We start from the raw sequence: 24,507 nt of genomic DNA, 5'->3' as shown, positions 1-24,507 counted from the left end.
AATATGTGTGCATCCTCTCATTCATACACTGCGGTTCCCATTCTACCCCCTTCTGTGTCTGCGTTCCAGTCTTTCATGTCAGGCTCCAGCTCCCCCACCCTCAGTCTCCCCACTGTCTGCCATTGTCTTCTCCCCTACTAACCCCACCATTACCCATTGTTCCCCGGGTCTCCTTCCTCCCTATCCCTGCCATACCACCAACCCCACCATTGCCTATTGTCACCCATGTATCTGTAATGCAATCAGTATACAATTTTCCAATTAATCGCCCACTGGTGCTTTCTGGCCTTCAAAAGTTAAGCCCAGTATTTGCATTCACTGAGGTAGAAGAAAAAATTCAACCAAGATTTCTGAACTTGATTATTACCCAGCAACTTTAGATTTGTTACCTCTTGAGTTGACTATTCAGTGCGCTCCTGGTTAATCTTCCACATTTTAAAATTGTAAACTTGAGGCCAACCAAAACACTGCTGCCCTTGCCCTAACTTGCACCAAGCCCTGTTCACCTATCACTCTTGTGCTCGCTGACCCACATTGGCCCCCAGACAAGCGATGTCTTGATTTTAAAATTCTCTCCCTTACTTTCAAATCCCTCCATAGCCTTGTCCTTCCCTATCTCTGAATTCTCCTCCATCCCCAGAACCCTCTGAGATATCTGTGCTCCTCTAATTCTGGACTCTTAACCATCCCTGATTTCAGTTGTTCCACCATTGGTGGCCATGCCTTCAATTGCCTAAGACCTAAAGCCCTGGAGTTCCTTCCCTACACCTCTTCACCCTTCTATTTTGCTTAGGTCTTTTAAGGCATTGTTGAAGATCTACCTCCTTGACCAAGCTTTTGGTCATCCCAGTGTCAAATTTTGTTTTATAATGCTCATGCAAAGAATCTTGGGATGTTTTATTGCGTTAAAGTTATTATATAGGAAAAATAGTTGTTGTTGTTGTTCCACCACATCTTTCTGTGTTTAGGGATGTGCTATTTTAAAACTTACATTTCTTCCTTGTTGCCAAAAAAGATAATACTACAGTCCCCAGTTCCAGAAGGTGATTGTCTGGAGGTAAGTTCTAATTGTTGGCTCAGTTGGAAACAGAAGACCATTGCATGGCTCATATAAGCAAGGTGGCATTTCTAATGTCCATTAATTTCTAGTCATAGCCATTGTTCCTCAATGGTCAAAAGTAATAAATGAGCAACTATCTCATTTAGCAAACCAGTTAGTTTGACGCCTGTCATAGGGAAGGTGTTAGAATCAATCATTAAGCAGGTTATAGCTGAGCATTTAGAGAAACTGAAGGTAATTGGGAAGAGTCAGCATGGTTTTGTGAAAGGGAAATCATGTTTAACTAATTTATTGAATTTCTTTGAAGGAGTAACATGCACTGAGGATAAAAGGGAGCCTGTAGACATATTGTACTTAGATTTCCTGAAGGCTTTTGATAAGGTGCTACAGCAAAGGTTATTGCGAAAAATAAAAGCTTATGGTGTAGGAGTAACATATTAGCATCAATAGAAGATTGGCTGGCTGGCAGGAAATAGAGAGTATGCATAAATGGGTCTTTTTCTGATTGGCAGGATGTGTTGTGTGAGTGAAGGCATGGTAATTAAATTTGCAGATGACACAAAGATAGGTAGGAAAGTATGTTGTGAAGAGGACAGAAGGAGGTTGCAAGTGGATATGGATAGGTTGAGTGAGTGGGCAAAAACCTAGAAGATGGAGTATAATGTAGGAAAATGTTGTTTACTTCAGCAGGAAGAATAAGAAAACAGAGTATTACTTAAATGGAGAATGGCTGCAGAATTCCGAGGTGCAGAGGGATCTAGGTGTTCTCATGCAGATAAAGCAAGTAATTAAGAGGGCTAATGGAATGCTATCCTTTATTATGAGAGGAATTGAACATAAAAGTAAGGATGTTATGCTTCAGTTACACAGGGCATTGGTGAGACCACATCTCGAACATTGTATGCAGTTTGATCTCCTTATTTAAGGAAGGATATAAATGCTTTGGAGGCAGTTCAGAGGGGGTTCACTAGATTGATACTGGAATGAGCAGGTTGTCTTATGAGGAAAAGTTAGACAGGCTGGGTTTGTTTCCACTAGAGTTTAGAAGAGTGAGGGGCGACTTGATTGAAGTATATAAAATCCTGAACGGTATTGACAAGGTGGACATGGAGAGGATGTTTCTTTTTGTGGGTGAGTCCAGAACAAGAGGGCACTGTTTTAAAATTAGGGATTGCCTTTTAGCACAGAGATGAGGAGAAATTCTTTTATCTCAGAGGGTTGTGCAACTTTGGAACTCTCTGCCTTCGAAGGCAGTGGAGGTGGGGGTCATTGAATATTTTTAAGGCAGAGGTAGATAGAGTCTTGTTAGGCAAGGATTATTGGAGGTAGATGGGAATGTGGAATTTGAAACACAAACAGATCAGCCATGATCTTATTGAATGGCGGAGCAGGCTCGAGGGGCTGAATGGCCTACTCCTGCTCCTATTTCATATGTTCGTATTCTTAGTATGATTTAGTTATTTCCATTTTGCACAATCAATCAGATCACACATCCCTTGGATATTTATTCACTGTGTGGAATATTTTTTTCTCATTTAATGCTAAATGTTATTTAAAACATGAACTTCAGTTTTCAAGTTACAGCGGCAAACTGTTAAATCAAGAGTTATAGAGATGAAACCATGAAAAGCACGTAACACTGCTTCAAAAATTGTTTAACGCCATTCCTTAACTCCAGTCGGTAATTGTTTTATGTCCTTGAGCTGACATTTGAGTTTAAGAAAGCTAACTTTGTTCAGAATTGAGAAGAGGATGGCAACAAAAGTAGCTTTAAGTATAGAAAGTGTGAGCAACACTACTACAACTGAATAATTTATTGAGGAAAAGCAGTTTGTGAGACAGATACTAACCTTGAAAAATAATCTGGCTTTATAAAACTCCAATTCTGGCAGGGCATGTGTTATCCTATACAATACAGCCTTGCAAAAAAATGTCCAGCCTGACAAACATTCAAATGAATAAACGGTATGCCTATCAGATTTCAGTCATTGGGAAGTGATCAGTAGAATTCCTTGGGCATACAATCTTACATGTATAATGTAAACACAATTTTTAAATTACAAAGCTTTTAAACACATTTTTACAAAGCATAGAGGAGTAAGTGTAGCAATTCATTATTTGCTGATTCCACGTGCTAGATATTACTACGGGCTGGTCATCATCTTGGCTGTTCCTTGATCCGAGGATGATGTCTGCTCAAGGTCATGAGTTTTTGCCATGGGCCTCTGTGTGATTGAACAGGCTAATTCTTGACCCATGGGCTGGTAGTATACAATAAATAACATGAAAGCTAATGGCTAGCATTTCTGTTCAATGTTACATGCGATGCATTGCATTCCTGCTGTCTTCAGTTTTTGCAAACATTTTGCCAAACTCGGACTCATCCTACATGAGAACCTGTGATAGAAGTAGATAAAGTGAATTGAGAAGGACAGTGGGCAGAATTTCATGGCCCCATCGCAGTGGGAGTAGGGCCGGAAAATACAGCGAGCCATTCAAAAGCCCATTGATTTCAGCGGGACCAGAAATGCCTGCCGGTGGGAGGGGCTGTAAAATTCTGCCTAGTGTTTTTTAAGACAAAGATGAATGCACTTCTTCATATAAAGCTTACAATGCCTGCGCCCACTGCCTGTGTCCCTTCTAGAAACCTTTAGCAATCAATCCAATGCAAAGTAAAGAATGGAAAACAAAGAACAATTCACTTCAAGAAAATATTCATCAGAGATCATAGAACACTCAAGGTCCAGCCAAGGTGACAATGTCTATCATTAATTTGAAGTAAAAATCTGTGAAAGAACTGTCAACACTTACTTCAGGAGCAGTAACCAAATAGATCAGTCTCAAATGCATCTGTGCTAAATAGCTCATACCAGCTAATTTAGGGCCATTAACCCTGAACATATTTACAATAATACTATGTACCACAAAAATAATAAAGATAGTGCAAATATGGAAGGCAATTTTTCATATGTGAAAACCAAACCTCAATAAGGGAATGCTATAGTAAAGCATAGAAAACTATTAAGTGGCCATTTGAAGCCACCAGTTTCATGCAAGCCTAGCATAAGGCTGCGGAATTGAGAAATTGAACTCAATGTCCAATATAAGTTTCTGCACAGCACTGAAGATAGGAATAAGGCCGAATATTATTCATCAAATATAATGTAGAAAATACAGGTAGTGATTTTGGCAGCTAAGTACTTTACTTCTCTATATGACATTCCACTGTCCAACGTTTTAGCAGTGACATTAACTCTTTTAAAATGACGTAACATAATTTGTATTAAAATAGTCAACAGAGGAATGTCGTAAAGCACATCCAACTGCTAATTGTAAAGGCCTGTAAGGCTTTTAGAGATTCTTTTCTGAAGCACTATTGCCCAGCTAAATGTTCAGATATTTTTGTATTTTTATAAAATTAATTACAAGCTAAATGTTTATGCAGAGCACCTAGGGTAAAATAGGTAATTTGTGGACATGCAAAATCTTTAATAAAAGCTAAAAGTAGAATGCTATTCTTCCCTGCATTTTGCAGGTGGTGCAGGGTGGGGTGGGGGGTGAGGGAACCGTAAAATGCCATGGGTGCCTTTCCTATTGCCTACCCCACTTGCCCCTGCCCCCACTACAATGTTATGAGTGGTGAGGGAGGAATGGGTCAATTAATGGCCACTTAAGGGCCACTTCCAAACTCCACAGTTATTTCCCAGGTGATGGGCTGAGACCAGTGATGGGCGAAAAACCTGGCGGGTAACACTGATCAGGCAAATTGTGGAAGGTGGGAGGGTGTTCCTTCTTTACAAGGCCTCTGTTTACATCTGAGGGCCCCACAGGCTTTTATCACCCCACATTTTCCCTCCTCTCTTCCCTATCCAACCAGACCGCTGATCCCCCTAGCCCACCTCACTAACGCCTACCAGCCTGACCCCGGCGATATTCCTTTGCCACACTTACCTTACTCTGCGGTTCCAGCGACAATCCTCATCGGGGTCTCCTGCAGTTCCAGCAGTGGCCACTGCTCCGAGAAGCGCTGCTGGGACCAGAGAGCTCCCAGCCAGTGGTCAGCTGGCAACTCTTGGAGTCGGGACTTTCTCCCCAGCTGGGGACAGAAATCTCACCATTAGCCCTGTTGGACATTAAATTGCTGTGGGCTGATGGGACTAGGTGGGATTGGATGATACATCTACTTCCGCTTCTGCCCACACCACCTGCTCACTTGCCATAAAATTCTGCCCTGAATGTGCATTATAGCCTAAAACTATTCTTTGGCCCAGATTTTGCCTTGAGAATAATGCTGGGGCTAACAATGCTCACCGTTACAATGGAGTACATTGGAATGCATATTCCAGAGTACACATATCCTTAGTTAAACATGGAAATCTGGAAGTCCATAGGCTGTAATATAACAGTGCCTTACGATAGATATGGCATTGAAATCCATGTAACGGCATGGAGTTGTAGCCCTTAGCCACTAATTATCCACTAAACATGCCAGAAAAAAGTTAGGGCTAGTGTATACATGTGTAAGTGAATTGTTGATGATGTGGTAAGTCATAATGACTGCCAAATAACCCCTCTGGCCTTGAGAATTTAAGTTTAGTGTTGGAGATTTTTAAAAATATAAAATAATACTTCTAACTTTTTCTAACTGTCTCTTATTTCTCTCTCTCTCTCTCCCTCTCATTCTGTCTCCTATTAGAGCATTTAGGATTGGGGTGGCATGGCATGGATTGAGAATTGGTTAACGGACAGAAAACAAAGAGTAAGAATAAACAGCTCATTCTCGGGTTGACAGGCTGTGACAGGTGGGATACCACAAGGATCAGTGCTTAGGCCCCAGCTATTCATAATCTATATCAATGATTTATATGTGGAGACCAAATGTAATATTTCCAAGATATAAGCAAAATACTGCGGATGCTGGAAATCTGAAACAAAAACAGAAAATGCTGGAAAAACTCAGCAGGTCTGGCAGCATCTGTGGAGAGAGAAACAGAGTTAATGTTTCAAGTCCAAATGACCCTTCTTAAGAGCTGATGACACAAAACTAGGTGGGTCTGTGAGTTGTGAGGAGGATACAAAGAGGCTTCAAGGGGATTTAGATAGGCTAAGTGAATGGGAAAGAACATGGCAGATTTTTTTAAACGATGAGCAATTGGAAAGTGTTGATGTTCAAAAGAACCTGGGTGTCCTTGTTCATGAGTGACTGAAAGCTAGTATTGAGGTGCAGCAAGCAATTAAGAAGGCAAATAGTATATTGGCCTTCATCACAAGGGGATTTGAGTACAGGAGTAAAGATGTCTTTCTGCAATTGTATAGAGCCTTGGTGAGACCATATCTGGATTGTTGCATACAGTTTTGATCTCCTTACCTAAGGAAGGTGTACACTTGCCACAAAGGGAGTGCAATGAATGTTCACCAGATTGATTCCTGGGTTGGTGAGATTGTCCTATGAGGAGAGATTGAAGAGACTGGGTCTGTATTTTCTAGAGTTTTGAAGAATGAGAGCGATCTCATTGAAACTTGCAAAATTCTTACTGGGCTTGACAAGATAGGTGCAGGAAGTACTTTTCCTATGGCAGGGGGATCTAGAACCAGGGGACACAGTCTCAGAATAAGGGGTAGGCTACTTAGGACTAAGATAAGGAGGAATTTCTTTGCTCAGAGTGTGGTAAATCTTTGGTATTCTCTACCCCAGAGGGCTGTGGAGGATCTGTCATTCAATTTGTTCAAGACAGAGATTGATAGGTTTCTAGGTAGTAAAGACATCAAGGGATATGAGGACAGTGCTGGAAAATTGCATTAAGGTAGAACATCGGCCATGATCTACTTGAATGGCAGAGCAGGCTCGAGGGGCCAAATGGCCTACTCCTGCTCCCATTTCCTATGTTCCTATATTCCTACCTTTTTTTCCAATCTTTATTTCGCTCTTCACTTGACTGAAATCTGATTTATACTTCCTGGTTTAGACTGCGTGCTTTGTGAGGATTTTTCAATCTGATTGGCCTGTTCATTCATGCCACAGATCCCCAGTAGAGGGAAGCTGTGCTGGATCAGATGTCCGATAGCAGAATGACTCTGCTCAGAAGCTTGCAAAAACCCAGGGCAGCCGCCAGCATAGCGAACAGTGAGTGCCATTCCTTCACTGCTGACTAATATCCAGGTCGCATTGTTGTCTATATTAGTGAGTCAGGTCATTTCTACCAAAGCTGTCATGCATCTGCGACAGGTAGATTGCTGAGGATGGGCTCAAGTAACTTTGTCCCTCTTGTTGGTTCTCTCACCATCTGCTGCAGGCCCAGTCTGGCAGATATGTCCTCCAGGACTCCATTACAGGTTGCTGTTCTTGGTGATGGACGTAGAAGTCCCCAACTCAGTCTATGTTCTGTATCCTTGCTACCCTCAGTGATTCTTCCAAGTGATGTTCAATATGGAGGTGTACTGATTCATCAGCTGAGGGAGGGTGGAAGATGGTGATCAACAGGTTTCCTTGCCCACATTTGACCTGATTCCAGGGATCCAGAGCCATGTTGAAAACTCCTAAGGCCACTCCCCCTGACTGTATACCGCTTTTCGGCCAACTTTTCTGGGTCTGACCTGCCAGTGGCACAGAGCATACCCAGGGATGGTGATGGAGGAGTCTGGAACATTGGATGAAAGGTATGATTTGGTGAGTGTGACTACGAATGGCTTGGCTAGCCTGTGGGACAGCTCTCCCAATTTTAGTCCCCAGATGTTAGTGAGGAGGACTTCGCAGGGTCAACTGGGCTGGGTGTGCTGTTGTTGTTTCTGATGCCTAGGTCGATGCCAAGTGCTCCATCAGTTTTTATTCATATTTGACTTTTCTGTAGTGGTTTGATACAACTGATTAGCTTGCTAGGACATTTCAGAAGATCACTCCCTTTGCTGTGGGTGAGGAGTCTCATGTAGGTCAGACTGGGTAAGGACATTAGTTTTACCGATTGAGCTATGTAAACCAAAATTTATGCTTTGTCAAATATGTAGTATTAGGGTGTTTAAGAGCTGAAAGGGTTAATGTATGGGACTGGAAAAACAATACTGCCCACATGATGATGTAAGAGAGAGTCACATGACTAAAAGTCTAGTTGGAAAAGCTCATGGCTTAGATTGAGTAGTGCCTGTGTCTTGTATATCTGTGAAAAGTTATGTTCATGCAATAATCCAGTTATTGTTCAGACATATCTTTGTCTCCACAACCATTCCTTAGCCTGTCATAACCCACATACAACATGGTGCAGCAGTGAAGGACCCCAAAATCTCCAAAAATCAACTTTAAAAAAGTCTGCAAGTCTGACCTGAAAAAAGGGCACCAAAACTAAAGACTTCGGTAAGACAGTTGAAATTCTCCAAAAAATATCTCCATAGAAGATGTGGAGGCTGAGTGGCAGATAAAAATTGACTGTTCAGCTTGCAAAGGGCTACGTCATAGCATGTGATTGTCCATGAAAAATCCTGATCCAGCAGCAAAGTCAAAGAATCTGGCGATGATTGAGGAAGGGTGAGCAAACCTTGAAAAAGGCTTAAAATCATTAATAGTGCAGTAAGCAGGCAGCACCTGGAGAAATTCCATTTTGGCGAGCGTGGATTTCGATACCCCTCCGCAGCCCATGTCCGAGGTCGGTGCCATTACACATAGCAACTGTGTGGCAACAATTGAAAAAAAAATGCTGCGCAGAACAATTCCCCAATGGGAGGAAGACAGTGAACTGGGCGTAATAATTACTTCCAGCAATTAATTTCAAAATACAGCGAAGAATAGGAATGAGTAGCAGAGAGGGTCAGTGACCACAGCGGGTATCAGTAAAAGCCTGATCAGCGCAGGAAAACTCCATTACTGCACCAGAAGTTTAAGAAATCCAGGCAAACCTCCTAAGAGCTTTAAACAGCTATGGATTCCAAAATGACCTTTCCAGACCAATTTGGGCACATGGCAGGACCAGATCACACACAATTTGGCAGTATGGAGGAAGAGATTTTTAAGACTCAGAATTGAACCCAGGTCAAACAATAAGTCAGAGGCTGAGCATGTCAATACATTATAGTACTCTATTGGAGCAATTGCTGATGATGTGATAGTAAGTCAAGGCATTAACAAAACATCAGATAAATTTGAAGAGATTTTAAAAGCCTTGATAATTATTTTAACCTATGGAGTAACAAAATATTGGAAAGAGCCAAGTTTAACAAAAGGACCCAGAAACTTGGCAAACCCATCCATACCTTTATCAATGACTTGTATCAACTGGCTGAAAGTTGCGAATATGGTGATAAATCTGAGCTGATACGAGACTGCATCATAGCCAGGGTAACTTATGACACCCTTTCTGACCTACTGCCATCCAAAGAAGACTTAACTGTGGAGGAGGCGCTACGGTTAGTCAGACAATCAGAAGTCTGCCAGTAAAATAGAGCCATACGAAAGAGGAAAGGCAAATCATGACTGAGAAAGTACCCAATGACAGTACAGCTTATTAAACAGAAGAATGTCAAAGACAATCCGTGGCAAAAAAAAACCTCATGGAACAAAAGCTCAAGATGCCAGTAAACCACGCCAGTGCCGTGGCAACAAAAAGCCTCACAGGCTCCTGCAAGCACTGCGGGATGCTTTCATTGTGGCACCCTTTGGAAAGATGTGCAGAACTAAACCTTCTAGATACACAGAGGATCATGGATAATTTTTGCACACAAGACCATTTGTGAAATAGAGGAGTCTCACCAAAAAGAGAAACAAGCATGTTTCCTTGGTGAGATCAAAGATCCAAGATTCGCTTACAAAGGTTAAACCAAAGTGTGATTGTGGGGATCAACAATGCATCCCCGTCCCCCACGGTGCCCACCAGTCACAGATGGCTTCCGCCCCAGGGACACCCAGACACGGAGGAGGGGCAGACAGTCGGGTCGGACAACCCCCTTGGTTGCCTGCTGCCTGGACCTGTTGATGGCCAACTTGGCCAGGCCCAGGAGTAGGTTCACGAGGAGGTCCTCCACCCTCCCTGCCTTCCTCCACACTGGTGCCCAAATATTAGGAGCGTGGGACTGAAGTGCAACCAAAAATTAAGAAATAAATTTTTAAGGTAACTAAAAAGGGAGTGCAGCCTATGACAACTTACACATGTGTGGTCCACAGACTCCACAAGACTGCAAAAAATGCAGGTATCTTGGGAGTCCATTAAACAACGCAATCTATGTTTGAGCTGTCTATTTACAGGAACTCAAGTGAATCCCCAGTTAATGCCCAACACCCGCATATAATTAAACACATTTTATTTACTTTTTCATGGGTTGTATGCATTGCTGGCTAGGCCAGCATTTGTTGCCCATTCCTAATTGCCCCTGAGAAGGAGGCAGTGAGCCGGCTTTTTGAACCGCGGCAGTCTACTTGGTGTAGATACGCCACAAGTGCTATTAGGAAGGGAGTTCCAGGTCTGGTGAAAGAGCAGTGATATAGTTTCAACTCAGGGTTGTGTGTGGCTTGAAGGGGAACTTGCAAGTGGTGATGTTTCCTTTAGTTAAATATACAATTATCAGAAAGGAATGATGTGAGTTAAATCCTATCAAAGTAAAATGCTCTTTCTGTATATGGGGGTGAGGACTGAGACCACTGAACTCAAAAAGTTATCCAAGCTTCTCCTCTAAGACACAAACATTTGGTTGCAGAAGAGTCTAAAATCCCGATTTTTCTCCTGTTCCTGGTTCTATTTAATTGAGGACAGAAATCGCTGATTTGCAGGCGTCGGCCTTTGGATTTTCTTGTGCTTATTTGCACTTCATCAGTGTTGAATCCTCTGCTCTAATGGGATTAATTAAGGATCCCTATGTATCTGACAGGATAGAAGGATGTTTCATATTCTGAGTTAGAAATAAAATTATCTAATAACAAAATCGCTTAATTATTTCAGCATTTCATGCCAGTTCTCTTGTATTCTTTAAAAAAGAATAGCTGAAATATAACAAGCTACATGCTTGTAATAAAAATTAATTCTGGAAATGGCTATATATTCAGTATCTGTTCAATCCAGCTGCAACAATTTATTTTAACTTGTGGATATTGTGATACATGGTTTATTTCCCTCTAATCCTGGGATACATGCTTTTAGGTTGTCCCGGAATTTCCATATGTCATGCCCAGTACAGGCATGTCATGTTATGAACTTTCACAATACTTTTAAAAATTGGACACAAACAAGCTATTAAGATGGTGCTGCAGGTCATGTGATTGTTCACATTTGGATTACAGATAGTATCAAGTCTTCGGCGAATACCTAATTAAATATTGACATAGGTGAAGGTACCTCACAGCAATTTGTGGAATTCACACATTTCATTGTTTAAGGATTGGCCAACTTCTAAAGACTATGGAGTTTCCAGACTGCCTGTTTCCATGCTTCATGCTGGACAAAAGGGAAAATTGAAACTCAATGGCCATTATCAACTTCCCATTGTACCATGATGGCCGCCCCCCATTCAAACTAAGTGGGTGGGCCTCAGAAATGTTAACCCAATGGTCAAGTTAGCGAAACTAGGTCAGGGACTACATCCTTATTACCCCAGGATCCAGCAGAACCATCAGTTTTCAGCCAGTCTTGAGAACCAGATTCTGAAACTAGCTGTAAGTCATCAAGCAGCCAAAGTACTTAACCTGTTCCAGTTTCAAAGTTCACCTGAGAACCAAACTCCTAGATATTGAACTACAAGAAACCTCACAACCTGCTGTGAACCATTTGCTTTACAAGACCCCCCCCTCCAACCTTAAATCATTGAATTAATTCCACAAGTCTGTCACATTTGAGAATGGAAATTCTCATTTACTTTTTAAAATTATTCATTCAGGGGATGTGGGCTTCAATGGCTGGGCCAGCATTTATTACCCATCCCTAGTGGCCTTTGAGAAGGTGGTGGTGAGCTGCCTTCTTGAACCGCTGCAGTCCATGTGGTGTAGGTATACACACATTTCTGAGGCCCACCCAGTCTAGTTTGAATGAGGGAGGCCATCATAGTACATTGGGAAGTTGATAGTGGTCATTGAGTTTCGATCTTCCCTTTTGTCCAGCATGAAACATGGAAACAGGCAGTCTGGAAACTCTATGGTCTTTCGAAGTTGGCCAATCCCTAAGCAATGAAATGTGTGAATTCCAAAAATTGCCGTGAGTTCCAGGATATTGACCCAGTGACAGTGAAGGAACGGCAATATATTTCCAAGTCAGGATGGTGAGTGCCTTGGAGGGGAACTTCCAGGTGGTGGTGTTCCCATCTATCTGTTGCCCTTGTCCTTCTAGATGGTAGTGGTCATGGGTTTGGAAGGTGCTGTCTAAGGAGTCTTGGTGAATTCCTGCAGCGCATCTTGTAGATGGTACACACTGCTGCTACTGTGCGTCGGTGGTGGAGGGAGTAAATGTTTGTGGATGCGGTGCCAACCAAGCGGGCTGCTTTGTCCTGGATGGTGTCAAGCTTTTTGAGTGTTGTTGGAGCTGCACTCATCCAGGAAAGTGGGGAGTATTCCATCACACTCCTGATTTGTGTCTTCTAGATGGTGGACAGGCTTTGGGGAGTCAGGAGGTGAGTTACTTGTCACAGGATTCCCAGCCTCTGACATGCTCTTGTAGCCACAGTATTTATATAGTGAATCCAGTTCAGTTTCTGGTCAATGGTAACGCCCAGGATGCTGATAGTGGGGGTTACAGTGATGGTAATGCCATTGAAATTTAAGGGGTGATTGTTAGATTCTCTCTTGCTGGAGATGGTCATTGCCTGACACCTGTGTGGCACGAATGTTACTTGCCACTTGTCAGCCCAAGCCTGGATATTGTCCAGGTCTTGCTGCATTTGGACATGGACTGCTTTAGTATCTGAGGAGTTGTGAATGGTGCTGAACATTGTGCAATAATCAGCAAACATCCCCACTTCTGCCCTTATGATGGAAGGAAGGTTGTTGATGAAGCAGCTGAAGATGGTTGGGCCTAGGACACTACCCTGAGGAACCCCTGCAGTGATGCCCTGGAGCTCAGATGACTGACCTCAAACCACCATAACCATCTTCCTTTGTGCTAGATATGACTCCAGCCTGTGGAGAGTTTTCCCCCTGATTACCATTGACTCCAGTTTTGAGAGGGCTCCGTGATGTCGCACTCGGTTAAATACAGCCTTGACGTCATGGGCAGTCGCTCTCACCTCACCTTGGGAGATCAGCTCTTTTGTCCATGTTTGAACTAAGGCTGTAATGAAGTCAGGAGCTGAGTGGCCCAGGCGGAACACAAACTAGATGTCAGTGAGCAGGTTATTGCTAAGCAAGTGCTGCTTGATAGCATTGTTGATGACCCCTTTCATTACTTTACTGATGATGGAGTGTAGACTGATGGGGCAATAATTGTTGAATTTGTCCTGCTTTTTGTGTATAGGACATACCTGGGCAATTTTCCACATAGTCGGTTAGATGCCAGTATTGTAGCTGAACTGGAACAGCTTGGCTAGGGCGTGGAAAGTTCTGGAGCACAAGTCTTCAGTACTATTGCCGGTATATTGTCAGGGCCCATAGCCTTTGCAGTATCCAATGCCTTCAGCCATTTCTTGATATCGCTTGGAGAGAATCGAATTGGCTGAAGATTGGCATCTGTGATGGTGGGGATCTCCGGAGGAGGCAGAGATAGATTATCCACCCGGCACTTCTAGCTGAAGATTGTAGCAAATGCTTCAGCCTTATCTTTTGCACTGATGCACCGGGCTCCTCCATCATTGAGGATGGTCATAATTGTGGAGCCTCCTCCTCCAGTGAGTTGTTTAATTGTCCACCACCATTCACGATTGGCTGTGGCAGGACTGCAGAGCTTAGATCTGATCCGTTGGTTGTGGGATCACTTAGCTCACTCTATCACTTGCTGCTTATGCTGCTTGGCACGCAAGTAGTCCTGTGTTGTAGCTTCAGCAGGTTGATACCTCATTTTTAGGTATGCCTGGTGCTGCTCCTGGCATGCCCTCCTGCACCCTTCATTGAACCAGGGCAGATCCCCTGGTTTGATGGTAATGGTAGTGGGGGATATGCCGGGCCATGAGATTACAGATTGTGTTCGTGTACAATTCTGCTGTTGCTGATGGCCCACAGTGCCTCATGTTTGCCCAAACTTGAGTTGCTAGATCTGCACGAAATCTATCCCATTTAGCATGGTGGTGATGCCACATAACACGATGGAGGGTATCCTCAATGTGAGGCTGGGACTTTACCTCCATAACGACTACGTGGTGGTCACTCCTATCGATACTGTGATGGACAGATGCACCTGCGGCAGGCAGGTAGGTGAGGATGAGGTCAAGTATGTTTTTCCCTCTTGCTGGTTCCCTCACCACCTGCCACAGACCCTGTCTAGCAGCTATGTCATTTAGGACTCAGCCATCTTGGCCAGTGGTGGTGCTACCGAGAGAATTGAAGTCCCCCACCCAGAGTAAATCCTGTGCCTTTGTCACCCTCAGTGCTTCCTCCAAGTGGTGTTCAACATGGAGGAGCACTGATTCATCACCTGAGGGATTGCGGTACGTGGTAATCAGGAGATTTCCATGCCCATGTTTGACCTGATGCCATGAGACTTCATGGGGTCTGGAGTCGATGTTGAGGACTCCCAGGGCAACTCCGTCCCAACTGTATACCACTGTGCTGCCACCTCTGCTGGGTCTGTCTTGCCGGTGGCAAGAATATTAAGGTGGATAAGTCCCCAGGGCCAGATGGGATCTACCCCAGAGTACTGAGGGAGGCAAGGGAGGACATTGCTGGGGCCTTGACAAAAATCTTTGTATCCTCACTGGCTAAGGGTGAGGTCCCAGAGGACTGGAGAATGGCCATTGTTGTTCCATCGTTTAAGAAGGGTAGCAGGGATAATCCAGGAAATTACAGGCCAGTGAACCTTACGTCAGTGGTAGGGAAATTATTGGAGAAGATTCTTCGTGACAGGATTTACTACCATTTGGAAGCAAATAGGCATATTAGTGAGAGGCAGCATGGTTTTGTGAAGGGGAGGTTGTGACTCACTAACTTGATTGAGTTTTTTGAGGAAGTGACAAAGATGATCGACGATGGAAGGACAGTGGATGTTATATACATGGATTTCAGTAAGGCCTTTGACAAGGTCCCTCATGGCAGACTGGTACAGAAGGTAAAGTCGTACAGGATCAGAGGTGAGCTGGTAAGATGGATACAGAATTGGCTTGGTCATAGAAGCCAGAGGGTAGCAGTGGAAGGGTGCTTTTCTGAATGGACAGCTGTGACTAGTGGTGTTCCTCAGTGATCAGTGCTGGGACCCTTGCTGTTTGTAGTATACGTAAATGATTTGGAGGAAAATGTAACTGGGCTGATTAGTTAGTTTGCAGACGACACTAAGGTTGGAGGAATTGCAGATAGTGAAGAGGATTGTCAAAGGATACAACGGGATATAGATCGGTTGGAGACTTGGGCGGGGAAATGGCAGATGGAGTTTAATCTGGACAAATGCGAGGTAATGCATTTTGGAAGGTCTAATACAGGTAGGAATTATACAGTAAATGGCAGAACCCTTAAGTGCATCGACGGGCTGAGGGATCTGGGTGTACAGGTCCACCGGTCACTAAAAGTGGCAACGCAGATGGATAAGGTAGTCAGGAAGGCATATGGCATGCTTGCCTTCATTGACAGGGGTATTGAGTATAAAAGCTGGGAAGTCATGCTGCAGCTGTATAGAACCTTGGTTAGGCCACATTTGGAATATTGCATGCAATTCTGGTCTTCACATTACCAGAAGGATATGGAGGCATTGGAGAAGATGCAGTGGAGGTTTACCAGGATGCTGCCTGGTCTGGAGGTTATTAGCTATGAGGAGAGGTTGGAGAAACTCGGATTGTTTTCACTAGAGCGACGGACATTGAGGGGCGACTTGATAGAAGTTTACAAAATTATGAGTGGCATGGACAAAGTAGATAGTCAGAAGCTTTTTCCCAGGGTGGAAGAGTCAATTACTAGGGGACATAGATTTAAGGTGAGAGGAGAAAACTTTAGAGGAGATGTGTGGGGCAAGTTTTTTACGCAGAGGGTAGTGAGTGTCTGGAATTCGCTGCAAGAGGAGGTGGTGGAAGCAGGTACGATAGTGGTGTTTAAGATGCAGCTTGACAAATATATGAATAGGATGGGAATAGAGGAATACGGACCCCGGAAATGCAAAATGTTTTAGTTGACAGGCAATATGATCGGCGCAGGCTTGGAGGGCTGTTCCTGTGCTGTACTTTTCTTTGTTCTTTGACATACCTAGGGATGGTGATGATGGTGTCTGGGACATTATTTGTAAGGTATAATTCCATGAGGAGGACTATGTCAGGCTGTTGCTTGACTAGTCTGTGAGACAGCTCTCCCAATTTTGGCACTAGCCTCCAGATGTTAGTAAGGAGGACTTTAAAGGGTCAACAGGGCTGAGTTTGCTGTTGTTGTTTCCAATGCCTAGGTCAATGCTGGGTGGTCCGTCTGGTTTCATTCCTATTTTGAGACTTTTTAGCGGTTTGATACAACTGAGTGGCTTGCTAAGCCATTTCAGAGGGCATTTAAGAATCAACCACATTGCTGTGGGTCTGGAGTCACATGTAGGCCAGACCAGGTAAGGATGGCAGATTTCCAACCCTAAAGGGCATTAGTGAACCAGATGGGTTTTTACAACAATTGACAATGGTTTCATGGTCATCATTAGACTTTTATTTTCTGATTTTTATTGAATTCAAATTCCACCACCTGCCATGGTGGGATTTGAACCCAGGTCCCCAGAGCATTACCCTGGGTCTCTGGGTTACTAGTCCAGTGACAAAACCACTACACGATCGCCTCCCCTTTATCCATATCCTGTATGTGTGTGTGTGTGTGTGTGTGGGTGTGTGTATATGTGCGTGTGTGAGCCCGAGTGTGTGATCTTGTGTTAATTAGGGCATGTCTGTGAGAATAAAAAACCTTTTATTACAATAGATACTGATTGTGGGCAATAATGGAGCTGATACTTTCTGTCCGTGACACATGACTTTCCTGATGGCCATCGCAGAATGACTTATACCTACAATAGTCACAGGCTCAATGGGGCAGCTGTAATATGCTAATAAAGTGGGAATGGGTTAAATGACAACTTGCCAGGGATGTCAGAGTGGTATCGAAACATTGTGCTACTATGGTTTGGGCCCAGCCCCCAGATCTTAGGGCTCGTAGGAATCCTTGGAGCAGGCCAAGCACTTAACGATCAATGAGTTTTTGTCATTTATTAGCTACCCTCTTCCCAGGATGTGGAAGTTGGGAGCTTCTGGGTGTCAATCTCCACCAGTTGGCAAAACATCCCAACCAACCTGAGAGGCCTGAAGCTGCTCCAAACTTTCCTTCCCATTCTGCTGGCTCTCACCACTCCCAGGGAGTGGACATGCACAGGGGTGCCCTTGGACCATGGGAAAACCAAGGACCAGAATTTCTAACGTTACTGTGCAGTGTTGGGGTGGACGTAGGGAAGGACAGGAACATCTATCAATTACCCCTGCTGGTGATGCCACATACTGGTAAACAATAAATCTAAATTACTTATGTTAATCGTTCTAACATTCTTCCTATTTGCCTAATGCATGTCCAGCCTACATTTCTTTTTTTTTTAAATTTAGTAATCATTTTACCTCCTGCAGCATTTTGAAGCAACTTAGAATTCTGGACCAAAGGTTTGAGTGGACTGTATTAAATATCAGGCTGGAGGGTGAAGCATTTTAGTCATTCTCTGACACATCAAAAAGATTATTATAACTCAGTCACACCTGTGATAATTGAATCATGGCCTTGATGCAAACACAAATACACTGTCACGAGTAAAATACACAACCTGCACCACAGATGTGGCTTCCCGACACGTATTTAGTCACAACAGAATTGCTGAAAACATGCAGCAGGTGAGGCAACAGCTGTAATGAGAAATGACAGAACTGAAAGCTCGAATGACAATTAAGTCCTTTCGAGGCTGAAAGGAAGAGAAGAAAAAATAGGAAAGACAATATAGAGAAGTCGATGGGGGTGAACGATTTGATAAATACTTCACAGAAGAACAGTAACCTATCAGATGGTGTTAAAAATATAACATAATAAATTTCCTAATAATAAAAAATTCACCATCTCTTTCTTACTTTTGATCATTGGCCACTCTGGCCAGGTGAGCTGCCCTGAACCTGTCTCTCCCCCATAACACCGCATCCCCCCTCATCCTCCCCACACCTGCAGCTACCTCACTACTTCCAATAGAGAAGCAAAATGCCGCTCCCAAATGTTGGTGCCTCTTTGCAGCACATGCCCCAGTAGTACCATAAATAAAGTGGGTGCCTGTTCCTTTAATTCAAGCAACCCCTTATCATTCTATAATAAAAGCAAAATACTGCGGATGCTGGACATCTGAAACAAAAACAAAAATTGCTGGAAAAACTCAGCAGGCCTGACAGCATCTGTGGAAAGAAAGACAGGGTTAACATTTCGAGTGCACGTGGCTCTTCTTCAGAACTAAAGAGGAATAAGAAATGTGGTGAAATATAAGCTGTTTAAGGGGGGTGGGACAGGTGGAGCAGGATAGAGGGCCAGTGATAGGTGGAGGCAAAGGAGAGATTGCCAAAGATGTCATAAACAATAGGACAAAGGGGTGTAGATGATAGTGATATTAGCTAAAGGATATGTTAATGGTGACATTAAGGGTAAAGCAGGACAAGCAAGGGACAGATGGCCCTAGTGGGGGTAGGGTGGGGGGAAGGGATCAAAATAGGTTAAAAGGTGGAGATAAAACAATGGATGGAAATAAATTTTAAAAATAATAGAAATAGGTGGGAAAAGAAATATATATATATATAAAAAATATATAATAATTATTAGAAACAAAGGGGATCAAAAAGGGGGTGAGGATGGAGGAGAGAGTTCATGATCTGAAGTTGTTGAACTCAATGTTAAGTCAGGAAGGCTGTAAAGTGCCTAGTCGGAAGATGAGGTGCTGTTCCTCCAGTTTGCGTTGAGCTTCACTGGAACATTGCAGCAGGCCAAGGATGGACATGTGGGCATGAGAGCAGGGCGGTGTGTTGAAATGGCAAGCGACAGGAAGGTCTGGGTCATGCTTGCGGACAGACCGAAGGTGTTCTGCAGAGCGGAATCATTCTATTTTGGATGGGGACTTTGAGGGAACAGAAGAATAAGTGGAAGTTCTGTCTCAGCACAGTTCGCAGGCCAGAATTTGTATCCCCTCATTTTTCATTGTGCTGTCCACCGGACATCCCAGCCTCAAGCTTGAAATTCAGAAAGAAAAGTCCATATGTAATATTATGAAGAATCAAATCTTTAAATAATTTCATTTGTTATACTATTAATTATGCATCTTCTAAGCAGTTTAACATATTGTTATGATTTCCCCAGGGCCAAATGTGCATTAAGGGAGCTTTAGTCTAGTGGCAGCTATACTTGCTTCTTCATATTTTTTAACTAGATAGATTAATACCCATTTGTGTTTTGTCAGTATACTAAACCACGTTTAATCCAAATACAATGTTAATTCATTGGATTGAGAAATGTAATTAACATACTAAGCTTTCCAGGCTTTCCTTATAAAACAAATCCTGTAACTCAAAAAATAAGTGCCTGGAACAGCCTTAAGCATTTTAATTAGGGTCTAAAACCTGCTGGCCTTTGATACTAATGTGAATGCTGGGATCTGTCAGCTGATGACCTCTGTTGCTGACCTCACCAATGTTTTGAGAGCCAGGGGATGTTACCCAATTTAAGTACCCATGAAAGATGCCCATGCCAGTTCAGGTTCCACCTGCTCCAGGGGTGTGACACTCTGTTTGAAATGTACCAGAACATGGTGGTTGTCAGGGTGGAGTGGGATGCGGGGGTGGATGGAGGGCCACTATAGCGCCTCCATAGTAGCCATCTTTGTAAGGGGAAAATATTTACATGGCAAGTTCTTCTTTCTTCTGAGGACATGGCCACGTCCCAGGCCTGGAGCCTTGTGGTGGGGTCTTATTGCTGTTGTTCTACAGGCTGGTACATCAGGCTGCCTTTTAGAAGGACCTGTGTGACTCCACCCCATACAAGCTCCTCGGGAATTCCTGGCATATCTAGTCTGAGTCTATATTCTGGCATGCTCATGCCGAAAGAGTTAAGGAATTTCGAAACCCCTGTGGGAATGTTATTCCAAGATGAGGGAACAGAACAGGTTAAAATTCATACGTAAACTTAAGGCATTCCAGCTAAGACAAGTCAAGAGGCATGCGTCCATCTATTTACATGCCGCTGTTAGAAAAGTTGTTCATGTGTTTGTAACTCTGTAACTTTTCATTTTATTCAGTGAAAGTGGCAAAGCTGAGCAGATACCTATTTCTGGATTGGTTCCTGTTCATTGGAGTAACGTCCAGTGCCGTAGTGATGAACACAATTTATTTGAGTGCGCCAAAGAAACCAGACAGCGTGAGAACTGCCTCTATAAACGGGCAGCAGCAGTTACTTGCAATCCTCCCAAAGGTAATGAAATAAGTTGTCAGCTCTTCCAATGATTTGTCACAATAAATTCTGGGAAAAATGCCCCATTGTGTTGTAACGTTCCAATGATCAAAAGAACAGCCAGACCTAAATTACTCTCTAAGTAATGTTCTGTCCATGCGCTGATTATAGTGAGTGATGACAGCGTTGGAAATTGGAAACACTTTTCCATGTGTACCCAGTGATAGCACCAAGCATTTTCCCGCTGAACGGTAGGTGCTTAGTTAGACCAAGCACTTTAGAATTCAGGCTCAGTTGGACTTTCTTAACATTAAACATCAGTGCTGGCTGCTTTGGGTGCTCACTGTTTGCTTTCAAAAGTAAAATGAATTAATTAGTATCATCAAATAAATTAAATAACAAAATCTAGGAAAATCTTTGGATAAGTAAGCTTTCATCCAGCTTCATTATGCACTTAATAGCGGAAACAATGATTCAAAATGCTTCAGTTGTTTACCACTTATAATCCATGCATTGTCAAAGTAGCTCATTTGTCAATTTGTGTACATGTGCATAAACAAACATCGCTTTATTTGTTTAATTTTAGCATCTGTATTTGTTCCAATTCGACTGGTTGGAGGTAGTTCTGAATATGAAGGCCGCGTGGAAGTCTATCGTTCTGGGCAATGGGGAACTGTGTGTGATGACCACTGGGATGAAGCTGACGCTGGAGTTGTCTGCAGGCAGCTGGGCATAAGGTCAGTATGATTCTGCTACTGCTATTTGATTATAACAAAAAATGCAAGGAGAATTCTGTACAAAGTCAGTGAATATCTGCATCAAAACTAGTCTTTACATTTAGTAACAGCTTGGAAGTACCAGGACATGCACACTGATAGGAAATGGTAGTTAAACATATGTAAGTATGCTTTGTACACAGGATAAAATTAGTTCAATGACCATTCATACAATTGGAATATGGTATATTGTTATTGCCATGTGTATTGCCCAATTTTCTGTGTAATGTTTTCTTATGCATCCTTTCTTACTATACAGCATGTTTTTATTTTATTAACAATTCCAAAGTAAAAATTAATTTGCCCATGAAAGCCATTGAGTAAATCACTTCCAATTTGGATAGTGAAACCACTAAAGGGCCAATTTTAACTCTCAGCTGATAGCAGATCTGCCGCCGATAATACATCTCTTGATTTTCCTTCCTGTTTTGTGAGGTGTATAATGTGTAGCCCATCTGCTTCTACAGCTTTCTAGTCACCACTAAATGTTAAAATTAGCCCTTTAAGATTCACTTTGAAGCACATCAGAAAACAGCATGAGTTGAAAATTTCAATGACTTGAAGGATAGATTTTCCTGACACTTGCTCCTAGAAAATATCAATTTTCCTGGTTGTAAAGGTTAGGTAAAAGAAGTTGAGCTATGTTTTACCAGGTCTCTGTCCCTCTCACATTGCCCTTGGATTTCCAGCCTTTCCTGGAGCTGAGGGAAGTGGAAATGTGCAGAGCTAGGCCTGTGTCTACAGTAGATGAACATGCACACGAGTTAGGAGAGGCCTTTCTGGCCCTCCAGTATATTTTCCCTCAGGATCAGTGACTGGGTATTCTCAACACAATGAGCACCCAGAGAAGATGGTACTGTAACTTGTGTGGGGAAGAGGACAACAGCTAATACTCAATTTCCTGCCCCTTCTATCAGCACTATGTGCTGCCAGGAGGTAGACCTACACGAAGAGTGTTCTGACCATGTTTCCCCATAGACAACTTTCCAGCAAAACGTGATGCCACTACATTTTATTTCACATTGCAGGATTCCATAAAACCCGAGCAATAATTTATGGTGCCCACGTGACCTTATTGCACACAATTTCTTGGCTTGGAGCTGTAAGGGCTTTCACTCAATGAATCTATTGGTGATCTATGATCATCAAAGTAGGATCATACCTGCTTCCCAGGCAGCAATTATAATGCTTCGATTTTATGGCCATTCATGGTGGCAGAATTATAAAAGTACAAGGTTAGTTCATGGGAGACTGAGGCTGTTCTTGGTGGCCCTGGCTTATGAAATTTTTGAGATAGTCATGAAGAACCGAAGATCATAGTTACAGTAAGTTTATGCTGCCCGCATTGTTATCACTGAACACAAGATAGATATCCTGAACCTTAGTTTTGATGCTGAGTCGGATCTAAGGGCATCCAACAATTCAGCCCACCAAGGACTTCAAGGTTATTATTGCACCTTCTGCTCAAATTTTCTATCCAGTGAGGCCTAAAAGAGGAGCAAGCAGAAGAGAAGAACACCGACTTAGAGTGAAGCCAAGATGAAAGTGTGAAGTTTGCATACTCTCACAGACTGGACCTTTACCTGCATCATATTCATAATGCAATGGCAATCTTCACATTTGCAGCATGTAGTAATTAAATGCACTTTCCCCAACACTGCAATAACAATTTGTATCTATATAGCACCTTTTAACATACAAAAAGACCCTAATGTGATTCACAGGAGCATTATAAAACAAAATATGACACTCAGCCATATAAGGAGATGTGAGGGCAGATAACCAAAAACTTAGTCAAAGAAGAAGGTTGTTAGGAGTGTCTTAAAGGGGGAAAGTGAGATAGAGAGGCAGAAATGTGTAGGGAGGGAATTCTAGAGCATAGGGCCTAGGTAGCTGAAGGCACAGCCACAATGATGGAGTGATTAAAATTGGGATGCTCCAGGTGCCAGAATTAGAGGAGCACAGATATCTCAGAGGGTTCTGGGGCTGGAGAATATTACAGAGATAGGGAGGGGCAGTAGAAATTGATAACAAGGATGACATTTTAAAATCAAGGTGCTGCTTAACTGGGAGCCAGTGTAGGTCACTGAGCACTGGGGTGATGGGTGAACAGGACTTGGTGCGAGTTTGAACACGGGAGGCAGTGTTTAGAATGACCTCAAGTTAACAAAGGATAGAATGTGAGAGGCCAACCACAGTGCCTTGGAATAGTCAAGTCTGGAATTAACTAAGACGTGGATGAGGGTTTCAGCAGCAGAATAGGTAAGGCAGCAGCGAAGTTGGCCGATGTTACCAAGATGGAAATGGGCAGGTTATGTTTCAGAAGCTCATTTTAGGGTCAAATATGACACCAAGATTCTGAACAGTCTGGTTCAGCCTCAGGCAGTTGTCAGGGAGAGAGATGGAATCGGTGGCAAAGGAGCAAAGTTTATGGCAGGGACCAAAGACAATAGGCGGAATATCATGGAGGTAACCAGTGTCTTGGGCATTGGCTGGCAAGATCATAAGATTATAAGAAATAGGAGCAGGAATATAGGAGGAGGAATTGGGAAAATGCGAGAATCTACTATTAAGGAAGTTATAGCAGGGCACTTAGGGGAGAATTTTCGGCTCAGTGAGCGAGGGCAGGGCCCACTCGCCGAGGCGTAAAATAATGTGGGGTGACATTGGACATGCCTTAATTGGCGCACCCCACGTAAAATGGCGGCGCGGACCCGATTGGGGATGCCGATTGGGTCTGCGACATCCCGCGCCCGCCCCTCCCCTCGCACAACTCCCCCGACGCAGGGGGATAATTCTACCCTTAGAAAATCTCAGTGCAATCAGGCAGAGTTAACATGGTTTTGTGAAAGGGAAATCATGTTTCACTAATTTATTGGAGTTCTTTGAGGAAGTAAAAAGCAACGTAGATAGAGGGGAACCTGTGGATCTGCTTTAAGTAGATTTCGAGAAGGCATTTGACAATGTGCCACATCAAGGAATACTGCACAAAATAAAAGCTCATAGTGCAGGAGGTAACATATTGGCATAGAGAGAGGATTGGTTAGCTAACAGGAAACAGAGAATAGGCATAAATGGGTCATTTTTGTGTTGGCAAGATGTGACGAGTGAAGTACCCCAAGGATCTGCGCTGGGGCCTCAACTATTTAAAATTTATATCAATG

General features: G+C 43.1%; 1 protein-coding gene across 1 annotated transcript in view; it reads left to right on the top strand.

Moving 5' to 3' along the window:
* prss12 (serine protease 12) overlaps nucleotides 1-24,507 on the top strand; it is a 251,895-nt gene that overhangs the window by 45,686 nt on the left and 181,702 nt on the right. The window contains exons 3-4 of the mRNA XM_078546933.1: nucleotides 20,416-20,588; nucleotides 21,154-21,304. Of these exons, the coding sequence (XP_078403059.1) occupies nucleotides 20,416-20,588; nucleotides 21,154-21,304 (324 nt within the window). The remainder of the gene's footprint in view (nucleotides 1-20,415; nucleotides 20,589-21,153; nucleotides 21,305-24,507) is intronic.

This window comes from Cetorhinus maximus, chromosome 1 (genome assembly GCF_964194155.1).
Source record: "Cetorhinus maximus chromosome 1, sCetMax3.hap1.1, whole genome shotgun sequence".
Lineage (NCBI taxonomy): Eukaryota > Metazoa > Chordata > Chondrichthyes > Lamniformes > Cetorhinidae > Cetorhinus > Cetorhinus maximus.
This window is presented reverse-complemented; position numbering and strand designations above follow the sequence as displayed.